Source organism: Manduca sexta, chromosome 6, assembly GCF_014839805.1.
Source record: "Manduca sexta isolate Smith_Timp_Sample1 chromosome 6, JHU_Msex_v1.0, whole genome shotgun sequence".
In the NCBI taxonomy this organism is placed as follows: Eukaryota; Metazoa; Arthropoda; class Insecta; order Lepidoptera; family Sphingidae; genus Manduca; species Manduca sexta.
In genome coordinates, this window is record NC_051120.1 from 8,137,964 (window position 1) to 8,163,642 (window position 25,679).

Genomic DNA, 25,679 nt, shown 5'->3' on the forward strand with positions numbered 1-25,679 from the left:
AATTCAAAGCCATACTTATTATGTTAGTTTTTTTTTATTTGTGTGCACTTTAATGTGTTATTTATTAAATAATAAATAATTTTAATCAATTATAAACTATTTGTGGTTAACTGCTCATAAACAAAGTTTCCCTAGCTTGTGTGTCATAGACAATGCTTTGATCCAATTTCGAATTTCGAAATGATTAGCAATTTTTTGTATAACTTTAATACATAAAATTATCATCCTATCCTATCGTAAAATATTTTTATGGTTTTTTGTCTTTGAAATACTGTAAAGAAATGAATCACTTAATATTTTTCACAAAATAAATAATATAAGGGTAATTTATAACGATATTCCATAAAAATATTTTACTGAAATGATTGATAATGCTAACTTTTTGTCAAATGTTTGGATGTGTGTCGTACGACTTAATTTTTATTGGATTTAATTTTAAAACTACATGCTACCGACTAAATTAGGTGTGCTCAATGCAGTTTTTTAAATCATGTTACATATATATATATATATATAAAGCTTACTTTTATTGTTATTGTGGGAGCGTATATATTTGTGAGAATTGGTCAGGTAATGTATTTTCGGCCATAAGAATATAAGGCATAATGTTGATGTAAATAGATACATTTAATCTGTATAACTGGAGATTGTATTTATGTTTCATACTATGTGTAATATTTAGAAATATGAATATAATGTTTATTGTTACGAGTTTGATTTCATTTTAAATCCCTATTAAATTATATCCTTTTATTTCTCTCATTTCTATAAAAATATATATTTTATGTTTTCGCAAGCTAACATGCTAAACTTAAAAGTATTTAATAATATGACAACGAAAACAAGCTGTTAGAAGTGTAGGTATGTACAGTTATATTTCAATTTTTGAATTTGTTCAGGTACCAATATAGGTTTGGTTTGACACGTAATAATAGCGTACAGTCTGAACTTGCCACCTTCCTGCATTTGTTAAACAGATTTTCGTATTGCTTTCTCAAAATAGGAAACGGTGAAGATCTTAAATTATGTTCCAAAATAATAAAATGATAAAGAATATTTTAATAATAAAATAAAAAAATATTTTGGAAATAGAAAGACGCATTATACTTAATTATTGTTTATATAAATAACAATAAGCATTGTCATTGAGATACGTTCATAAATGCCAGGTTCGGTGGAAAAACACGGTTTATAGTAAATGAGCTATAAATATTTCTGTTGCATAAACCCATAAATATTGTGAATAACGTGGATACAACTATAATAAAATAGTATTTTTAAAAATTTCCATGTATTTCATTGGGTGTTTAATAATTTTATAATCATAAAATTGTACCATGCACATACAATCAGGTACAAAAATAACTACATCAAAACTTCTAAACACTTGCACACATTTTTTTAATCTTATTATTTTCGCAATTTTTTAAAATTAGGTCAGAATTTAGTCGATTTTATCTCCGTTAGCATATGCTATGAAGGTACATCACTATTAAAGGCAACATACCGGAAAAAAATTGAATGTTCGTGATTGGTTCACGTCCGATAATGTTGGTAGTTGTCCAACTTGACTTGCGATTGTGATTGTGAACTGTTAAAACGAAATTGATAAGTTTGTTTTGTCTAAAAAATATGGTCGTAAATTTATAAATTTTGCATAACAATGAGATAAACCATAGAACACATATACGTACATTTGCAACAAATAAAGTGAATGTAGCACAAACGCAATGGATGTGGTGTGGGTTATGTTGTGAAAATGAGAAGTGTTACGTTCGGATCATTGGATGTCACACGCGATATAAATCTTCGAAGGGGTCTAAACGAAGAACCGTAACATTTTTGGCCGTGGATACGTTACATGCACGCAGCGGGAATGACAATAATGGCAGTTTCTGTTGGCGAAATTTGCGAGAACACTAAGTTGGCCAGGGAGATGGCTCTGATGGGCAATTACGAATCGGCGCTGGTGTACTACGAGGGCACGATACAGATGATCCACAGGCTGTTGATCACTATTGCGGACCCGACGCGCAAGTCCAAGTGGCAGTTGGTAAGTTGTTATACATTCTGTTACAAAGTAAATTTCCTAAGTTCCGTGTGGTTTGCCTTGAATGCAGCAGTTTCCTTTTATGATAAGTGGTAATTATTGGCGGTTGTGGAACGAAGGCGGAAGGCCACCCACTGCTTCGGAACAAATTTCCATGGCTGTTTGTAAACATTTCTATGCTTTGTTCAACTAATCAGGGTCAGCTTGTTGACATGTTGTGACAATTGATATTTATTATCTATTATGCTCATCGCTCACTTGAGGCGTAACAAATAAAATAAACAATTATGAAGATTCATTGGCTCAATTAATATGCATTGTTAACTATTTTACGGTGTTATTTCTAGTTAGAAATAAATATCTGTATTGAAATCAATAATTACAAATGTTGATAAATATGTTATTAATTTAAAAAAGGTATTTCTTTTTTCTTTAAATTTTGAAATAGTTTGCAAGTTATTTTGAATTCTATCATTAAGGAAGTTGAATGGATAAATTATAATTATTTTACATCAGATGATAATATAAATCTACAGTTCCGAACCATACTTTTCATTTGCCAAATTAGTTTGTCAAAGAACCATATCGACTATTCATAAAATTTTCACATAAAGTGTCACAAAAGCACATGTGTGTTACTAGGTCAATTGTGAAGGAAAACCAGACTCATTAAACAATAATGAGCCTTGTGTCAATGAGGTAAATTAATTTGTGGTAAATGACATAAGCATGCATAATTGTTTGTTGTTCTAAAGTGGAACAGGTTACTTAATCTATAAACGTCTTGATAAAGCTTTGGGTGTGTTTTATTATGTATAAAATATTGCTTTCGATAACTTATCAAGCTTGATGACCCCGGTAAAACAAAACAAATAACAGGTGTATAATGATTGCATATAAATTTGATGCACCTTTATAATAATTACTTCACATTTTTAACATATCTGGCGAGCGGGAATAGCATGTGATATTGTTAAAATACAAAATACTGTAAGGGCTAATTTTCCAATCATCGGATAGAATTAACCCATAGTATAAAACTTAGAGGAACTGTTTTGAATGAATGCCTTAGGATGTAAATTTTTTTATTATTTCAATACATTAGTATTTCTTTTAAGCGTTTGTATATGCTTCATTCTAATTCATATACATACATATTCTGGAGCAGTGGTTTCCAAAATTGGCTGGATCTACTAAACTAATTTTGATTAAATTTTTTTCACTAATAGGAAACTACATTACTCCAGTCCTATAGATTACTTTCTAACCCAGGAAACTAATAATTGTGAAAAAAAAATAACAGGCGCAAAATTGCAAAGCAAAAAAAAACAAACAAAAAAAAATGTGACATGTTAACATGTAAATAGAATAAATGTACAGGAAAATTCTACATTTAAGTTCTTTATTATGTAAAACGAAGTACATAAATATGTAACAGTAACAAATGTGACCATCTACTTAGACATTGTAAGGTATATCACATAGCCATATTCATGTATTAACTGAAACCTTTCAGTTACTTACTGACTGTTTGTATTAACTACACATCACTTTTTAATTATCATTTAATTGCAAACTAATTATTGAGCGCTATTAATATTTAATAGATGAATAGCATGTATTGAATACATATGATTAAAGTAATATCAATATTCATATTATGCATCTTGCCCTATTAAATCCGTTAAACATTGGAAGCTCCCTAAATATTGAGAGTTAAATTTTATTATAGTAATAATTTTTAAAAATGGTTTAATGTTTAAAAATTGATGTCAAATTAATGAAAAAAATATTATTTTGTATGCCATTTCTCACAGGTGCTTAATGCAAAATTTGTTTAAGTGTAGGATTATTGAAATAGGAAAAACAATTTTATCAAACCCTCTCAGTAGTAAGATAGGGTACCTGATAATATTAATAAATTTATAGACAGCTCAACATTTCCATCTCGCTTAAAACATGTAGCCCCTTACATAATCTCAAGTGTTCCTGTTAAACATTGAATTTGCTGCATATAATTATAGCATAGTAGATAACAACATTTGCCTTAGATAATATATTTGCGTGATAAACCTAGTACTGGCGTGTGGTGACGTGCGGGTGATAAACCCCACGGCAATATTTTATGCAGTTTATGATTAAAATGTGTGTGTGTGTGTGTGTGAGTCAGGGACTGGATTTAAGGGGTGACGCACTGTGTACAGCCGATGAAAGGAGTCTATTTCAATCTCCTTAAGTTTTACAAACACTCATTGAGGAGCCTGAACAGTTACTCACCTTGTCATTCGAATTTAGTCACGAAAATTATTGAGTTTTTGTTTTGACATATGTTTTGTCGTTAGAGAGAGACACCACCAAATTGACACCAAATTGGACTAACTTAATTTCCTAATGCATAAAATTCTACCCTAATTACTTTAAGCGACTAGAACTAACTAAACGAAAAATATATCGTGTATTGAATCTTTTTTGTTAACTATTTCAACATCGTTCGATGTCATGGTTTATCCTCTACAGCATGATCATTGTATCAAATGGCGACATTAAAAACGCAATCAGAAACAATACGCATCGCATCCTGTCAATGGGCCCTCGTAAAGATAATGAGTCAATTCGACGACAGAAGAATCAATCAAAGCAGCGTCATGTTTACTCGTGTTATTGCGTATTCGTGGATATGTGTAAACATCCATATGAATTATTGAAATTCAGTATTGTCTCATTTATCTAGTGATGCGGCTGCGAAACTATGAAGGTACTAGGTTTGACCTCCAGATGGACAAAATGGAATTTCGTCAAGACCGCAATCTGATTTTTTTATGGAACTTTCTTTTTTAGTATGTTTTATGGCTATTCAGCCTAAGTATCACATCATGGGATTTTTTTATATTGCTTTGAATGATGAGACGAGCTTGTCGTTTGCCTAATGGTAAGCGATACGACCACCCAGGAACAATAGAAACACCATCCAACACCTTGAATTACAAAGTATTGTTTGGTATTCCACCGTGCTCGCCATCCTGAGACATGAGATGTTAAGTCTCATTACGTCCAGCAGTTACACTACCTACAATGTCGTTCAAACCGGAACACAACAGTGACCACACGTTGCTGCTTGGTTGCAGAAATAGACATTGCGGTGGTACCTACCCAGGCGGACACTCACATATATACATATGAGACACCTACCACCAGTTAAAAAGCAAACAGTGGTGTTCATTGCGCCTCTGACCATTTCTTTGGAGATAATAGTATGTATTATACATAGAAATTCACACACAATTGTCGGCACAATCGTTAACAAAAACAAGTGTCAAGCACAATTGCTGAACTCTAAATAGGTATTAGACTGGTAATATCGATTACGAACAAAAAGCGATACGCGCATTGATTTCTCGCTTTGAGTTGATAAATGCAATAATATCTAATGATGTAATGAATATTTCATGCGGAATAAATGCGGCTATCAGAAGCCACTTTATCTAATAGCGAAGGAATTGGAGTCAATAAGGCCTTATTAGTTTTCGAATATGATTTTACCAACATTACAGCTAGCAAGGGATTTTATGCCTGACAGGTTGTGCTCAAAAACATGGTCTCATAACCGCCCTAGCAATAAGAATCGTTATGGGATCAAATTTTCGGTTAATCTACTTGTTTTAATAATTAATGACTGTTGATCTAAATTATGCATTAGAAATAACCAGAAATGTTTAAGACCGGTTTAATTTTGGCAAATGATGTCACTGTTCATTTTATACTATGAATAAAGCATTTTTATTTATTTTATTTTTACTAAATATAACCAATTGCGGTTATAATGAAATTAATGTTAATTATTATAGTAATAAAAAGGCATTGAATGTTCATAAAAATACGTAATCATTCCGTCGCTAATTGCGCGACCTATAAATTAAATGAAGCGTGTCATCGCCGTGAACGTTTTCATTTTTCGTACACAAGTGCCTGTTCCAGCTGATATTTGCGTCTTGTTTTTCATGATAATACAATTTTAAAACTTCGATTAATCTGCGGCGCGTATGATCAATTCTGGTTTAAATCTGATTTGATAATAATAATAATATTGTATTTTAATATGATATATGATTCAATTTATTAATTTAATACAATAATATTGTATTTTATTATGATATATTATTCAATTTAAAACACAATGAGTGCCTCGGTGGCGTAGTTGTACTGCGTGCGCGATATGACAGCGCTCTGAGGTCTTGGGTTCGAATCCCGGGTCGGGCAAAGTGGTATTTGGGTTTTTCTCCTCAGTATCAGCCCGGAATTTCAAATTCAAATTCAAATAATTTATTTGCTGAATACGGTACATGTACATTTATAGGTGTTATAAATTGAAAAGTCTCGCCATATTCTACCCTAACAGGGGGTGCAATTTTTTTTTTTTTTTTAGCCTAAAATAATTATTTAATATAAGGACAGAAGTATTACGTAACATGAGTTATTATACAATCACATTATATTTATTATTTTACATTGACAAGATTAAATTTGTGCCCGATATGGCGATAGGTTCGCCCCCTATCGCATCATGAGACGGCACACTTAGCGAAAAGTGGGAGTCTTGGTTGCGCCACTACATGCGTCTTCGGGGATAAACGCATCATATGTGTGTAAAAAATCGCCGTCTAATACTCGTTAACATACTTCTAACATTCCAAGACACGGATGAGCATCGCTTAGATCTTGTTCAAACATACACACCTTAGAAACTGTGGTCCGATCATAGTAATTCGCACTTGACGCTTTCTAATCAAACTTGGCAACGATGAGTGTGGACCTTGTGTGAATCAACTGGAGGATCGTTGACCGATCTCCGGGCTGTGCAATTGAGTAATTTGCACCGTACGTTACTTCTCTCGTCTCGTATAACAATTTCATTTTCTTTTACTATATTGACTTCAAAATTGATCTGTGAACCTTGTAGTTTGTTCAACAATATTTTTTGCGCATTTCTTTTTTATTGCTTTGAATGACGAATGGGCTTGCCGTTCACCTGGTGGTAAGCGATACAACCGCCCATAAACAATAGAATACATCATCCAACACCCTGAATTACAAAGTATTACTTGTATATAATTACCACAGTGATTTAGAAACTTTTGTATCGAGAAAGACTTTTCCACGCGAGCGAATCTGCGTAAAACACAAAGTTATCTATAATAGCGAAAACGAGTCGACAACTAAAGGTGATTTGAATATACGGGCATGACAAATGGATGTATTATTCTATTAACCACTTAGGCCTCTACAAAGACGCGCCATTGAACCCTCAGATCGTTTTGTAACTGCTATCCGCCTTTCGCAGGTCGTCGGACCATCAGGATGGAGTGGGCCTGTCGTTATTTAAATTGACGACATCGGATTATAAAGTCCAGATTTTGATATTGAGATATAATTTCTTTGTTCCCCCATTAGAGTTGTTGAGAGTTTCTTGGAAATTGTGTACAACGAATGGAATGTTTTATGTCTTATATATAAAAACCTTTCAATAAAGACCAAAAACCGTCTCGCTTAAATATTTATACGGCTTAACGTCTGGTTTTTATAAACAAAATCCATTCATCTTTCTCCATTTTTCTTTCTTTTTCCAAGTCTAGTTACCAGGTGCATGGATAATCCAATTCATAGAATTTTTATTAACATTCCCCGGAGTTCACATTGTCCGGTTTAATGTAAACCTCATTTCTTGCAAGTCAATTAATCTTGTAAGTAATCATTTACCTATGAAACTTTTTACTCTTAATATCAGTCGAGGCGCAAGAAGCAAGCTCAGTGAGCCGTTGTGAAAGATGTAATTTATATTTAATCCATACAAACATAATATTAAACTTGTGTATTCTCGTTTAATAATTGATGTAACACGAAAAATATTTAAAAACCAGTTCGGAAATAACAAACATTCCATAATAACGGGTCATGTTTTAATAATACATATTGTATTGTTTGTAACATTTCCTTTGACAAATAAAACTAGTTTTAATTTAAAACTTTTTGCGTATATTGTGACACGCGTTGATTTCGTGATTGACTTGAAGAGAAGTCAATCTCTATAATTGCAAATTAGTTTTTTTGTATTTAATGTATGTACATCACGATCGGTGGAAAGAAATGCCGTGAGAAGAACGTGCAATGCGTGCCATCAAAATGCTGATGTGTGCATTATGTGCGACGCAATCACGTGACAGAATCGTACGATTAGACTTAAATGGTTAAATTTAATGGTAAATCGACCGTGAAATCAGTTTTTTTTTATTGAATAATTTAATAGTAAAAGAAAAATGTTAGTATCTCAAATCAGTACCTAGACTATTTTGGATTGAAGGAAATTAAAATCCATATTTATGAACAACACGACCTAATTATTAGTAACTATCATTATAGAAGATTCGCTTATTTTATTAAAGGTCTTTCATTAGCAATTTATTGCCAAAATGTTTGTTTGTCATCTAGGTAAATATAAGGACATAGGTTTCCTAAAAAAGGATAGCGAAAGATTTTATGATATTTAAATTATAAAAATCTTGTGCGTGCATAGTGGACCGTAAACGATGTCGTTACGGCTCAAAAATTTGAAACAGCAAGCCTATCTATAGAGAAAATGAAAAATATTATCCATGAAATCAATCATACCGAACTCTTAGGCGAGGCGTAACAGTTTTGTTTCCCACATTTTTTACTGAGTGTCCGAGCAAGAGTAATTCAATTCGACATTTCCTCGCCCCAGGTCGTTGTTACTCTGAATCACGAACGCTGAACACCCACACGTCATCGCATCGCGAATCTAATTCGTGGAAAATAAACGCCACATCGCCTTTTTGTGCCTCAGCATGTGAATAATGAAGTTCTGTACGCTCAGTGCCAAGAGCATCTACTTATTCTTGAACGAAGTAAACACAATCGATAACCTGTAAGACGTTTTTTATAGTACGGCAGGTGAAGCTAATAGGGTATTGGACTAATTTTTATTTATACCTTTTGTAAAATGTATACATGATGTAAATTGGAAATCTAGTGAAAAGTCTACTAGTTATGTCATTGAAATTAGGGGGTAAGGGTAAGTGTCAAAAAACAGAAACGGAACGAAATACTTGCATGTGACGTCATCGGGCTTTACGATGCGTGCGAAAGAAAGAGATGGAGCGATATCCCCACTCCTGTACGTAACAATATTTGAAATTTGATTTACTGCGTCATTTTTTATCGAACTTTAATGCTGTTTTCATAGCAGGATTTCTTTTTTATACTAATTGGTGTTAAATATTAAAACAAAATCGAAAATAGTCAAATACCCTATTGGCTTACGGCTCGACTTTTCTGATGGTACGATGAGATCTATTACGCCGGGAGATTCAATGCTCACATTCAGTCGCAATAGCTTTGTCTGTATGTACAGTACACTCGTATTTTTGCCCTAGATACTGTGACACCATCACGCAACCGACTCTCATCTCGTAATACAATTGTATAAAGACAATAGTATTATCATGTAGTCTTTGCAAATGACATTAGCCAGCACTTAGAAGCATTATCAATGTTCTCTCTGTCTGGACGATGTCACTGTGTCAAGTAAGTAAATTATCCGCAACATAATCTCACCTCATTACGGAGGCTCGTATTATGCGGTTTACGGGTTTCCGCGTGATCGGGATACAAACAAACGTTCAGACACTTGTATATTGCATTAGCGAGATTACTTAACAAAGTCACGTTTCAAAGCCTTCGTGGAAAATAAACTTGCGACAAGGAGTCTCAAGTTTTCAAGGGCAAAGTGAAGCGCCATGCATTATTCAAAATGGCGCTTGCTTTAATGGTAAAGACGAGTGAGATGCCGTTTATTCTATAGGTATGGTGAGCCGTGACATTGTTTTCTCACGTCTACCGGTATATCGTCCGCACTTGGAATCTGGTCTTGCCTTGTGTTCAACAACCAAATATAGATGCTATCGGAACAAAATCACTGAGCAGTCTGTAGAGTTTTAGACGTTTATAGGTTGAATCATCTCTTGTGCTTTGAGAATTCGTTTTTCTGTTTTTTCTAGATCTTTTGAAATGTGGTCGAAGTACTTTTTCTTATACTTTATCAATCTGAGCTTATAGCTAATATTTCAAATTCCTACTCAACTTGTGTTGACCAATTTGCAATTCTCTAGATCAAATCGTTTGTGGTAATAAATATGATATTTTCATTGACTTACTTGGAACGCAGAGCAAGGGTGTTGATTTAAGGTGTCTTATGTAAGTTAAAGTTGTGGAGGTGGCATATATTAAACACAATAATTTATGTAAATACGCAAATAGATTCGTGCGCTAGCTTGGACTGTGCTAGTCTAATGCCGTACACATTAACATGTTTCAACTGCAAGATCGAAAGGAACTTTCCACACCATACCCTTTTAGCATGAAATGCGTTTCGATCAAAATATTTAAAGAGCAAGGCATTCGAGTTCCTGAGCGTGTGTAATTAGTCAAGTCGGCCCGGTTTTCCGTTCCGAGAAATCAAGAAACACGTTTAGCTTTTATATCTTTCACAGATTACTCGGCTTTTACTGGTCTTTAACAGCTGGGTTAAGATCAAAGAATAGTCCATTATAGGTTATATACAAGGTCATTTTGACATTGCGTTAATAAATGAAACAATATACATGTCTTCTTGAAAACAACACTTTACCAAATGTTATTCTCGTAGATCTAAAATAAAAAAGTTTAAGTTTCAAATAATATAAATATCAATAAAAAGTAATTTTAATTTTATATGGCTTAAGGCCACTACTACTAAATAAAACTATAAAAGTTTCAGTCAGAAATACATATTCACACTAAACTACAAAATGATGAAAAAATTACAAAACTGACACCGTGATTTTCGGCGAGAATATTTGATATTAATGAATGATTGTTGGCATAATGTTTAGCAGAGATAACGACGAATTTGTCATTTTATTAGTAACGCAATGTAAAAATGACTCTGTATAAGTAAATAATAAAGTGCAGTCTATACTAAATGTAGAGAAAGTTTTTTTTTTATAAGATATCGAAATCTATTGTAACAATCTATTATTCCCATCTTTACTATTCAATTTATTTTTACTTCACGCCATTGACATCTTTAATACAATAAAACGTTTCGTGAACGATTTTTATATTGTTGGCTCAAAAGACTAATCGTTTTTATTAACGGCCAGCAAAAAGAGAACAATAAAAGCTGTTCATAAAAAATAAATCCAATTGTGCCATTTGTAACTGTGCTTAGTTATTGTTCTTGATCTAAAAATAGCACGCAGACATCAGTGTCCGTTATTAATCGAGATCTCAATTAGCTGAGGTTACCGTGTCAACCTTGCGAAACTGCGTTTGCATATAACAAGTTTTTGCCGTCGTTTGCTCATACATTTATTTTCGCAATTGATATTTTTTTTATTAGGATTCTATTAATTTACTATGATATTTTGCGTTTTAATTAATTAGACATACCGTCATTTTAGGTTTGACTAAAAAATGGCAGTCAATTTTTGATTTAATAAAACTTGATTTTTTATATTTGATGTTATTATCGATTCGTTATAAAAGACATAACAGGTATTATAATAATAAAGAGACTTTTACAACTTATCGTTCAAAAGGTTTCACAACATAATGATTATGTGAGTAATCTTCGATTGCATAAAATGCCATTTAAAATGTTTCACGGCCGAGACACCTTATAAAGTAAGCCGAAACACTTGTGTTAATGTCCTTGTCGATCGATATCTGTTTTTGTTCGTTGAAGCCTCACAATGGTGTTTTTACATGATCCGAGTTTATCGAGTGACGTCACGGAGGAATAGAGTGTCGAGCCCGCCAGTGCCGTGGGCTAGCTAGACGGGAACTTTTTGTGCTATTGAAATTATAGCAAAAACTAGATGGACTGAAATAGACTTCTTAGTTGCGTAAGGACAAGTTGTGTTGCTAAGTAGGGAATGGAAAATACAGTGTTAAATCTAAGTTTCTGCATTAGGTTTTTTGTGTCATATGCCTTAATCCTTATTAAGATTTCGTGCTGCTGCTACTATTGTATAGGTTTCAATTTATAATGTGAGGTAGTCTGATTCATTAAAACGTGGTAAATTCGGTTATGATAAACGTAATAGGAATTTTCAGTTTAACAATTTTACAACTTCCTTATACGCGGTAATTAACGAAACTATAAATAATCGATTTTCGACAGCAGGATGCTTTTGTTTTCTAGCCGCTGCACTGTTGCCTTTTTAACCTATTTTTAAGTTTTCCATTGTAATAACGTGGATCGTTCCCTTCTGAACACTTCGAACTAATTTTATCTCGTTTCTGTAGAGCGATAAAATGCATAGTTTACACTCGACCACACGAGCCCTATGCCCATAACTCCTTCATTCTCTGCAGTGGAATCTTGTAACATCACAAGGAGTTGCGCTTATGTTAGAAATGTTATTGCTTCATTAGCGCGCGGGAATTTGTTTACGAATTTAAATTTCTTCGCTCGCCGTTTAAAATTAAAAGCTTGAATAACTTCTAGAGTGTTCCGATGTGGGGTATTTATTTTTGTTATAACGAAACTGATGTTTTTTAGAGATTTAAACGTTGTAAAGGCAGAAGAACAAAATATACTACTTGCAAACTTACTTGTAATGAAATGTATTATTATAAATTGTAGGTTAATTAAATAAATTCGACCTTATTGAACAAAATAATCGTTAATTCAAATAAGCGTATAATTCAATTAATGTGCTAATTTTCGAGTATAATAGATTTGGCTCGATATGGCTAGCCGCTATCTATCTCGTAAAATAACTTTGACGAAACATGGGTGCAGATAATTGTGCTTTTCCCTTCCCCTCTGGGGATAAAGATGTTAGTTGATAAATTGACGAGGTTCGTTAATATAACTCGATTTAATAATACCAATAAAGTTATTTTATGGATTTTATTTAGGTTTTTTATATTATAATTTTCTCCCGTTTCGAAGACTGTGCAACCTTCGTGTTCACGAGGAGGACTGAGGCTTCAAACTCTTCGAAACATCGGGAGCAAATTATAATATAAAAATCCACGATAAAATCCAAAATACATATATTAATATTCAAAGTCTAACATTCGCGTAAACATAGGAAATCATAATGTCAATAAGAGTAATGAATAACATTAAAAAGTGGTTGTAAACTATGAATTGGCACTACGTATCTAATTAGTTCACAACATAGTGTTAAAAGTCGCACTGTAGTTTCCACCTTAAATGTATTTTACTTTTCGTGATGCATTTAATGTATAAGTAACTTAACGTACGACGTTTGCAGGTTCAAGTATAATTTAATTAATTAATCTAGTAGTTGATAATAAAAAAAAATCATTTTTAAAAACAACTTTCGTGAACATCACTATACATAATTATTGTATTATCTACACAAGAAAATGTCGCGACAAGTATTTATATCTACATAATATATAACAAAGATTGATTCAGTTTATAAAGTATTTATTTAAACACTTATTTTGAAAAATGATAGGAACCTATATTGTAAGTGTGCGTAAAAACAAGTAGCCCGCTATCTTAGGCCGTCTGCCATATTGGGTTTAGAGTGAAGTCATTTTATTTTTTGTATTCTCAGCAAACCCTTTCATTGGGTTCCCATATCACGGGCGCGCACAAAAAATAACTAGTCCATCATCTTGGGCTGTCCGCCATATTTTATTTAGAATGACGTCACTTTGCTAACAATGCATTGCCATTCAAACTAAACGTGTATCCAAAATTACATTTTAGACGGTTAAGGATAACTGCTTTCAAATTTATTTGTAATATTTGACCCGTCCATTATCCATTATAAAAATTGCAAGTGAAATAAAAGCTTGTAGAATGAGTTTCGCAATTTACATAGGTTATTTGTATTTATGGTTGCTAACGAGCATTGATAACTAACCAAAAGTAATGTTATCACCACTTCATTGCTGCTACTACGGTGACGTTTTGGTTGTTTGCTTTTCTCCACCACGTTCTTCTAGTTTAAGATGATTTATGAACACGATGAAAACAGTAACTGACGGCCTCAGTGCATTGTTGTACTGCATACGCGGTACGGCAGCTCTCTGAGGTCTAGAGTTCGAATCCCGGGTTGGGCAGTAATATTTTATTTTTTCTGCTCAGTATCAGCCCGGAGTCTGGTATTTGTGCCCAACATGGCGTTAAGCTCATATCACTTGATGGGAAGGAACAATTAGCGAAAAGTGGGGTGCCCTAATTGTGCCTATACATACCCCTTCGGGGATAAATGCGTGATGTGTATGTGAAAACAGTAAGATATAAATTTATTTACGCTTTGCGTTATCGTACTGCCTTGCTGTGTGCTCTCCATTAGTTGTCCGATAACGAACTACCATAAGATCTCTTATCGTCTTCCGCATACTTATCTTGTGTTTAATGCGTGTCTGATCGAGTCTCGCTTCATGATACCCCTGTACATGAACTACTTATGGGATTTTACCGAATATTTTGGATACTAAATATTATATTTAAACCATTTACGGACAATTATACTTCTGGTATTGTAGATGTTTATGGCTGGCCATTATCATTTTATGACATGACGTGTTTTCACTTTGCCCTGCCTAGCCCTAAAGAATTAAATGTGAAATGCCCTTTTTTGTAAAAATCAGTAAAAAATCAGTAAATCAAATACAAATAGTAGGTGCATGTATTTTTTTCTCTTTTTTTTCTCTGAATGTGGTGTATGCATAGTCAATGAGCCGATGCAGGATAAAAAAAACTCGATATGCTGACTAAGTACAAGGTAATTAGGCGCAAAAGGTCGCATACGAACAAACAAGAAATTCAATACGGCACGCGGTGGAACGAACGAATTGCATGATTTTATTATAAAACTGGGCCTTTTCCTTGTTAACGCGATTTTTACGCTGAACTTGCATACGTGTTGGTTTTAATGGGCCTTTTATTTCTCAACACGATACAAGCAAATATTTTTTTTATATATATAGGTACCTTTTTGATGATTCGGTCGGGTTGGTCAAATTATGCAGATGTTAGTTTTTGCTGAGCATTTAAACGCAGAATATTGCTGGCAGGTTTATCGTACTAGTACTTAAATTTAGTGGTCGTTTTTCCAGACTAAAAATATTCGAGAGTCATAACTTATCTTGTTTGTCAATGACAACAATACATTGTACGTAACTTCGGACACAGAGTACAAAAAATATACCAGCCGAAAAAATATATGACATTTGTGATTTTAGCAACAAAATAATGTTTGTGATCATGTTTTATACGTATGAGGAAACAGGAGATAATTTTTCAAGAAACAGGAGATCGCGGCACGATTTTTGTCGTGAAATATGTGGTCCATTTTTTGTCGTTCTGGAATCTTCTAAATTTCCTTCTTATCTAAAAGATACACAAATTTATAATTGAAAATAAAATCTTATTGTTCTGGAATCGTCTGTGATTCCTTCATCACTAGCAGATAGTATATTTATGTAAAAGAACTGCTTCTTCAATTTTTCAAAACCTGAGTTTCGCCACTATTGAAGAAATATAGTTCAGCATTTATAAACGTGCAGCATTTGTAAAGCGTGTTAAACTTGTACTCGTATATCAATATTCATCGTTTGACCTTAGGCTAGGTCGCCGGCCACAGACTAGACTAATTTATATGATAATTATATAAAACACTTTATATTAACGAAAATGAAACACGTAATGGCTCGAAATATATATGTCAAAGATTTTCTTGAAATAAATAAACTAGTGTGACTTTGACCGGAACGCGATCACACACTTGGGCTACTATGGTGGGTATTAAAAACCTGTGTACGGTGGTCGCTATCCGGGCGGATATAAAATATATACCACCAGCGGTTAAATTAAATTGATTGATGCATTTTTAATTTTCAGCCAGATTAATTAAGCGGAATTATGTGGACGAAAATATATTTTTTCAGAGTGACAAGTTCAGTGCACTGCTTTGTAAAATACTTTGTAATTAAAAATGTTTACTATATTGCTGTATATAAGAAGATGTTTACCATCAGGCAAACGAGCTGTTTATTTAACCAGTCAGTAATACAATATTTATTTTTTTCTAACAAAGTCTCTTGTTTACTTAAAGGGTAGAGTAGGGGCGCTTGTACCCGCGTCCTAGATAAATAGACAGACTGTAGGCATGTCACTGACAACTCACAGCCACTTGAGACAACATTTCTTTACCCCTATGTCCCTGTTTAGGGTATTTTATATAAGAAACTGTTGTATTCTTCGACTTGTCTGCGCTATATTGTCGAATGTCTGGTGTATTTGTTGATAAATATTGAGCATCTGTTTCGACAGTTGAGCAGCACGGTTGCCATGTAATTATTAAGCGACTCAAAATTACACCCAGCAAAATACGTATTACGGACTAGCTCTTGCTTGCGGCTCCGTCCGCCTGAAAGTGTTTTCCCGCGCCTGTATTTAAGTTAGACATTTAACAATACATTAGTGAGAACTGTATTCAAATTCGTGTAGTAGTTTTTACGTGATGTGAGTACAAACATACAGACAGACAAACATAAATTCTAAAACCTGCTGTTTTGGCATTTGTTTGCAGACATCGGCCGATAAATATTTTTATATGTAAAGATTTTGCAGGAATAAGTTTCAAAGAGAAGCAAATTATATATAACACCACGCGTATATGAATGCAAATTTTACAATTAATTAATGCATATATGCACGACTGTATTAATGTAACAAATTGTTAACACTTTCACTTCAGTGTTGTGCACAAAAAATGTTGTACGTCGATGAAACATTATCTATAAACACAATTACGAACAATAGTTGTTTTTTTATTGTCTCTCTCGTATGAAATGTTGCATGTTTAATCAACGGAACATAAATATATCGGTGATTAAGCGATTAAATTACCAATCGTGGTTGCAATTAAAATGTTACACTTTTACCGCTCGCCCCGAGCATGTCGGACGGTTTTTGTACGCCATGAATTTGCGTATAATAACATCACGTAACTTGAAATGAATGGAAATGTGTTGTCTTTTTTCATTTTTAGATTTAATTATCGTATGTATTGAAAGTCTAGTTTAGTGATTACGTGCACGCATGCGATAGGATTGGTTTATTGAATACTGACTGTCTCTGTAGCGTCAATTGTACACGGTACGAGTACCGCGCTTAGGTCCTGGGTTTGAATCTTGGGACGGGCTAAAATAATTGTGACTGCGTTTTTCTATCAGTTCTACTCAGTCGTAGCTCGGAGTCAGGTTAGTTAGCGGTGCCATACCCTCATGACTCGGAAAGGACGTAAAGCCTTTGGTCCTGCGTCTGATCTCTCTCCGGTCATGCTGGATTGCCGTCTCACCGGACTATGAGAGTGAAGGAACAGAAAGGGAACCTGGTTATTGCATACACACTTGTGGTATTATATCTCCTGCGTACCTCGCTGATCTCCGTGGAGTTTGATAGCTTTGGCCGAAGTTCAGCTATGAGGGATTCATCCATTGCATAACCAAAGTATATAAAGCTACAAATATATAATATGAAATAGTAATTATATGCAGAAACTTCTTAGTTTGAAAGTTTTAGTGTCGCAAACTTTACACAAAACAGCGTGGTTAAAAAAAGTAAGAAACGACGAATAATAATTACGTCAATATCGGGGACAAAAAATCTGACATTGCCGAGTTTTTTATATCACATTTCGCCAACAAATTGATTTAAATACAAACAAAAAGTCAATAAAGTTTCTTATTTATTACGTGAGTGTACTGTGTAGATTGTCATTTTAAAAAAAATTATTACCTAGTTTTCAACAAACTTTCTCCAAACTAGACCGAAATAATATATTACGTACAAATAAAAATTAACTTAAATCATTTGCATATTGTGTATAAATAAATGCTAGTTAATACTATTTTTAAAATACATTTGCCTTAATGATAGTTTTAAGATATCTTTACGTTAATATAACCAAGTTGAGAATACTCGCGAATCAACACACGTTTTTCAAAACTAGTTTGCCCGTCTACGTATTCGATGCGAATGCAAGTGATTCAACGATACCGAGAATTGTAACAGGTTTATCCTTATTATTTATCTTATACGTGGGATAGACCTTTGAGTTCGGTTTCTTTCGTAGTATTTTTAAGACTGGCTTTGTGTTTGTTTGGTGTCTCAGAAATATTATAAATAGCATGGACTTTATTAATTCTTAAGGTAATTGATCAATAAGTATCAATCAATAAAGATCTTAAAAATTACCAATTCTATGATTTGATATGGAGAGACCCTAGCAAGGACATTGGCTTTATTTTTATAGCGGGAAAATTAAAGTGGGACTTTTATTTCCAGGGAAAAATTTCATGCGGGCGAAGCCGTGAATGAAAGTTAGTTCAATGTTAAAATAAACATTTCTTGATGCTATGAAATGTCTTAAAGTATTCCGCGACAGGCACCAGCGTGAATGCGCTCCTGGCCTTGCACCGTCCATGGATCACATACCACTAACCCATAACATGAACCATCAGCTCATCTACTTTTATATACTACTAGCTGACCCGACAGACGTTGTCCCGTCTTAACTATGAATTTGCAGCGCGCATTCTGTCAATCGCTGACAGTTATTTCAAACAATTGACAGTTATATAAAGTTAATATTTTCATTAAGTTTTCTTAAATTTTCTAATTCCGCTCAATTTTTTGAATTTTTTCTTTCATAAGAACCTTATCCCGACAATAACAAACACAACAAAAAAAAATATAGTGAAATCGGTCCAGCCGTTCACGCGTGATGGCGTGACCAAGGGAAATAGGGATTAATTTTTATATATATATAGATTAAAAAACGCCAGTCACTTTGTTTTGATCCAATCCTTAAATTGATCAATTGTAATAAAAGACGTCACTCCTCACTTTCATTGTTTGCACTCAAGGAACTTCTCGCGAACCATACATAGCTTTGCAATTCCTACTTATGATCTAACGGTTATGTAACACACGTAAGCCGGTTCACATTTATTTGCACCATACATGGTAGTGCTGTGCTTTCTGCCTATCTTCACCCGGCAATGTTGGTTGTTAGAGAACTCTTTTGGTTTTCGTATTAAGTTTTTTTGATTTCAAAAGAATAATTTGAACGAAGATACGCAAAAAGGATACAACCCAGAGTATGGTCGAAAATGAGCCGAGTATGCCAAATTAGTCTTTAAGGTCTATGTTTTACATTAACAAAAACATCTTAGTCAAATTATGTTATTTTGAACTTTTTATTAACAAAATATAAAATAGATTATCAATGAGCAAAAATACGATTTAAACTGCAATCTTCACTATTTCAAAAGTGTCAGTTTGTTAGCTGGATCCTTTTAGCGTATCTACGTACGTTTCTATTAATTTTCTCTAGCTTATATTATGAGTAAATAATCTCTTGAACACATAAGATACAAAATCAATATGGAAGTAAAAAGGATGTGTAACAATAGACCCTTTGTTAGATTATAGCGATCTGTTCCAGACAACCTTGAATGTATTGTGTTTGAGGGGGCGTATTAATAACATCATTCATGTCAAAATGTATTTATCACAACATACCAGTGAAGTCTCCTGGATTTCCTTGTTCCGTCATTACCACTGACGATGTATACTCATATTACCAAAGGAGTTTAGGGTGACGATTTTCAAAAGGAAGGAATGAAGACCGAGAAAGGGGTTTGTTGGACGTTAGGCAGTTCCAATTACCCTACGAAATGTAATAGCAGTGTTGCGAATTTGTGTTAATATTTTGAAAGACTGATAATCTGGTCATTAACAAACCTGTCAACAGAATAAATAGCACTTTCATTTATATACTAGCTATTGCTCGCAGCTTCGCCGGCGTCAAAGAGTTTGTCCGGGATAAAAGTTCCGATATATATTTTACCTGGATGAAATAGCGTATGTCCCAGGGGCGTAAACTATCTCTATGCCAAATTTCATCGAAATCCGTTCGGTAGTTTTTGAGTTTATGGCGTTCAAACAAACAGGTAGCCACGTCGACTTTGTTTTAGAATATAGAATATGTAAAAAAGTTACCGTACTGCAGTTATAACCCAAGACGCCATCGATGTATGAACAACTTGTAAAGAAGAATTCTGTCCCACGTCACTATATCAATCATACCGCGTCATATCCTTTCGCCCAACACAATGCACGGTTTTTTTTTTCTATAAGCACTCAAACGTGTAAATGTTTAACAGTATTGTACGTAATTGTATGATGAATAATTTGTAATGTAAATTCTATATCATTGATGCAATGAGCTTCATTGAAACGATTATAATAATGTATTACCTTTCAAGGTTCTATGTTTTAAATACAACGTATTTATCTGTTAAATTAATTTTGGTACGCGACGACTTCCAACTATTGAAGACGTAATAAGTTCATAAGATATAAGTAGTTATCGTAGGTTTGTTAGCGTTATATATTTATTATATGAAACGCAATACTCATTTATCGTAAGCTATCATAAAAATATTATTAAATAATGGAACTACTTGGTCGCTTTTAATAAAAATTGGCAATGACTGATAAGAATGCAATCTTTGACAGTGGGTACACTATAAGACGAGCCAATCGTAATTGGACACCTTCCGGCATTTGAATCACCTACATCGCAACACAGTGATAGCATAGTTTGCATCGTACCAGTTGAACAAAAAAAATCTAAAAGTTCAACACTCCGCGGCCGGGTTACACTCGGACGGCATTGTGGACGAAAATTGTGTCGCAGTGTGAACCGCAGTCAATTGGGTTCCCGAGAAAACAGGACGATGAAAACGAGCCGCATTTTACTTGCATATCATAGACATTACCATGCAATAACTCCTCGCAATTATAACTCCACACACGTAAGGGGCGCGCGGTGCGGCCGCCCAGCAGTCTCACGTCAGCCTTCCACGCAAACAGTGCCGATTAATGCACTCAAAATCTGTGGAACCCCATCGGTGCTATCCTTTGGGCGCGATGTTTAGGTCACACCGTCTAAATCAGTGGCTGGATGTCCGCCAAGCATTTGTTCTATTGTCGCGTTGATCCGTCATGGTCGTTTTATACATGCGTGTGTTGCCTCCGGCTGTCAGCCGCTGGGGTCGACGAACCCCTGAATAAGGTATATCGGTCTCGTGGTGACGCACGCGGGGTGCTCAATTCCGTACAGTCGACGGCGCAGGATCGACATCTATCTTTGCGTACGTCATCGCGTTCAAAGGGAACTTGCGTTGACATACGTTTTTCTCAGTGAAAGTGAGGGTAGTTGTAATTGTGATCGAACGCACCGTTTACGCGGCCTTCGTGTAATTAGATGAGTGAACTCGGTCAAGGTGTTTGGTAGCATGAATTAGGTGAAAATCCACGGCGAGTCTATTACGTGACCGGAAGCCGTCGCGCGGTTACCCAACGGTTTCGAGATGTGTGGGAAGGGGCTAACATTTCTTTCATTGTGAGGCCGGAGAGAACATTGTGTTATTATCGCTTAGAGATCGACATTTCACTTTTCTGCTCACACAAAGAAGAAATTGTTCACGTACGTATCAATGACGTATCTTTTACCATTACGCCGGCTATCATGATGTTGTAAAAACATAATTGTTATATTGCTTTACGGCTCGGATTGTCCGTGGTAATTGTTCAAAATTATAAAATTACGTAGCTTTATTCTTATGGGAGAATGGTAATGTTGATTACTTTTCATAGTTTGTTGTCGTAGGAAAAGGCTGTTTTTGCAGCGAACTGCACGCAAATTACAACAAGGATTGTGACATGGCCCAGTTCCATGCTACCGCCGCGTTGGTTTAAAAACGTGTAGGTGTAGTGCATTCGAAACTTGGCCGAGTAATAAATATTCAGTAGTTCAATGTCCTACAAACGTGAGAGGTAGTCAAAATAACTATTTAACTCAAAATATTTCGCGTAAACTTCTATAAGCTAAATTCATAATCTTTGTGTCGGTGTGTTCTGTTTTATAACGTAACGACAAAACGATTACCCGGTGACTAAATGGCAATAGACTATCTTGCCCTTGCCTGATGATAAGCAGACCCCAATTGACCGCAAACAGTAGTTGGATGCCACTCAAAACTGCATAATAAACGACATGGCATTCGACATTCTAAGACTATGGTATCAAGTCTCATAATGCGTTGCATATATCGCAGACGTGCATCGAGCACGCAGTCCTCAGACAATATATACTAATATCAGTCGCTCTCGCATATATTAGTTTGAACACTTTTCGGTAACCCAAATTTATACGTTGACCCCATTAATTAGAGTTGCGTCGCGACGTTCTCAGAATAAGAATGCATATCCCATAAATATTCAAAGTGGTTTGAAACAGAGATTTAGAGGGGACGATCTTGTTGATATTGTATTGGCAACTGTTGCATCTTGCAAACTAACTTTATCTAAGGACTAAAGCTGAGATAAAATTGAGATACAACAATATGAGCCAATCACAACGGCCCTATGGAAACACACTGCGAAGGCTGCCTTGTTAACTTGTTAACACAGCTTTACTCTTTCCTTATATAAAAAACGTCTCAGAATAAGAGGGTTAATCTATATTAGTTCCAGTGACGAAGGGTGAAATTTTCCGAAACTCGACACAACATATAAGTACTAATAATATGCATAAATGCGGTCTGTAAATCGTTTTAATGATGATAAAATTTTACATAAATTACGAAAGGGAAACCGGCAGAAATCGGGTTATACGGACTCTTCATTACTGATTAGTTCTAAAATCAATCGATAATCAAGGAAGAAATGTAAACAAATTCAAGTCTTCAAGTAATTGTTTAAGGCACGTTAATTAAACATAAATCAATACTATAGATATAATTCAAGAGACAGTTAAATATCAATAATAAATTAGATCTGGAATGTGATGTAGACAAAATAGTCATAAGTACTAAATACAGCAGATAAATGATTCGTTGTTTAATATGATCAGATTCGCAATAATATCTCCATTGAGTCATATTACAAAGACGTAGCTGTTTATATTTTAGTCCAATTCAGAGGTTACATCATATCATAAGACCATAATGCCGTCGTCACGATCTCAAGATATCGAACATGATTGACAAGTTCACGATATTGAAGATATGAATCGTAACGTGTTTTCTGTATTTGGTTTTACTATTAATTACTGCTACAACCTTTGCGTTGTAAGTGGTTAGTAGTTAGACCGCCAAGGTACTGTAGCAGTAGAGTAGTAGGTATGCAAGCTTATTAGTATTGCACGTATAAGGTATTGATATTTTAGTACCTTATTGTAACAGTTCAAAACCTTTGAGGCATTGAAAGGTTATTTTTATTTTATGTTACACCAGCAGCTTGCACATTAAACGTACATGTAGACAGGAGATAACAATAAATAGTGTACTGATTAGTACTAACCGTTGTGTTACATTGCATGGCAAAATAATTCCACTGCACCTAATGGTAAGACGAGTCCTGTCTAAGTCCAGCAACGATTGTTGAGAGATTATTCCTATCAGTCGACAAATGATAGAAAGGATAGAATATACTATAATATACTACACCAAGAAAAATCATTTTTTTTGTGTTTCATAAAATTTGAAAAAATGTAAAAAAATGAATAATTTTATTTAAAACAAAAGATCTTATACGTAACGAATATACAAAGTATGAAATTTTACAGTAATGTACGAAATTAATCAATGTATTGACAACGGTCCCCACACTAGGCAAGCGTGTATCGTGCGGTCCCGTGAGATCACTCAGAAGTGCTTTTTACCACAATAGACTTCGTTTCTATGGTAACATAAATTTATATTGGTAAATGTTTGTGGTGCAGGTACAAAAGCAGATGGCCCGCGAGTATGAGCAGCTGAAGGCGACGGTGGCGACGTTGCAGATGTTCCAGCACGAGGGCGACAAGGCCATCACGCCGCTCACCGGCAGTGAGTACTCATTACATGCTTAAATATCTTTTTTTCTTTTTTTTTTTTTTTTTTTTTTTTCGCGGAGAAAGTACCTTATTACTACCGCCCAGCCTTCGTGGGGGGCGACTGAGCGGTTATGCTGGGGTAACCGTGCCTTACGGCTCGGCGTTGAGCCGCCCGGATTTGATGACGACCTTCGGGCGACCGCCGGGCCGAGTCCCTAACCCGAGTACAATTAACCTATGCACGGCCTACCAGCTAAAACTCCGCGGTGGCCCTCTTCGGCGCATTAGGGACGGCTGCGGGCTTCCTCTGACGGAAGTGTCTAAGTATTCGTCCGCAGCCGCCCCTGCGCGGTGCCGCCTTGCGGCCCGTCTCCTATGGGGGGGGCTCAGAAGCCCCCACGCACCGAAGGACGCCCTCGGCGTCTACGGCAGCATGAGGCCAACTACACACTGCCGTCCATCCCGGGGGTCAACCGAAAAATGTGCAAGGATGCACAAAAGTGCACTAGGGCGGACAGCCCCCTGCTGCCCGCCGACGACCCCCTTCGTGGCCCCTATTAGTCGCCTCTTACGACAGGCAGGGGATACCGTGGTGGAATTCTTCAAACGCCCCCATTCCACAGGGCGGGATGCTTAAATATCCTGCTTTTATATCATTTCGATGTTGGTCACCGCTGCACAGAAGTATGTAGTAAAAAAGCTGAGTTTAGTCTGGTGATTTCTCGTAACAATATATTGATCAAGAACTTACATATGGGTTTGCTAGATGCTATATTTCAATATTCTATTATAATATTCCAAGATGCAGGTGCGATTCGCTCCAAGTCTTGCAAGTTGCAGAAGTCGGCTTATTGTAAAGGTTTCTAGGCAACAAATCATCTAGCTGATGTCGGAAGGGCCTAGGGTTTTAATAAAAACTTATTTTGACATAGTGAAAAGATAGTGAACACCGGTGGAATCGGAGTATAGAGCGACATGATCATGAAATTACGACTAAGCCCCTAAAATTAAGATTAAAAAAAAATAATGTCCCGATTTATCGAAACTTCGTCATTTATAAACAGGTATTTAGCAGCGATAGTTTGCGAAACTAATCTTTTGAAACGTTCTGCAACAGAACTGTTTAATGGCGTGTTCAAACGTTTAAGTTTGTAATCGTGATTCAAGTCGCTCGTTCTGGTTTACATTTGACAACTAACAACTAATAGGTCATCGGTGACGACTGGCTCGAAGATTAATTTAACGTGTAAAAGGTTGGATCACGCAAGAGACTTTTTTAAATTTATTATTTGTTTTAAATTTTTAAAGTTACTTTATGTGGATTTTGTTAATAATCGCGTTAGAACTACTTGTATAAAATGTATTTATATTATAAATTTCGTGTTTAAGAATTAAAACCACGAAGGAGACATTATTTCATTACTTATCTGTTTTAAATGATTTTTTTGTTATTTTATATGGAACTATTAGTAAATCGCGTTGAAAATATTTTAACACATTGCATAAACTCAATATAAATTTCCCCTTGAAAATCTTTTATAAAACCGTATATATAATATTTCAACTTCACGTATTATTTACAAGCTTTGATTAAACTTGCAATGTTTTTAAGTATGTTCGGGTTA

At 34.9% G+C, this 25,679-nt stretch overlaps 1 protein-coding gene across 2 annotated transcripts in view; it reads left to right on the forward strand.

Annotated features, from left to right (window-relative positions):
- The first annotated feature begins 1,545 nt into the window (after positions 1-1,545).
- The window catches only part of LOC115454674 (katanin p60 ATPase-containing subunit A-like 1), a 37,621-nt gene continuing 13,487 nt past the window's right edge, over positions 1,546-25,679 (forward strand). The window contains exons 1-2 of one of the 2 annotated variants that reach the window (XM_037447103.1): positions 1,546-2,053; positions 23,962-24,067. In XM_037447103.1, the coding sequence (XP_037303000.1) occupies positions 1,862-2,053; positions 23,962-24,067 (298 nt within the window). In that variant the 5' untranslated portion in view covers positions 1,546-1,861. Of the gene's footprint in view, positions 2,054-21,195; positions 21,664-23,961; positions 24,068-25,679 lie in introns of those variants that run through there. The other variant, XM_037447106.1, reaches the window with a different exon arrangement.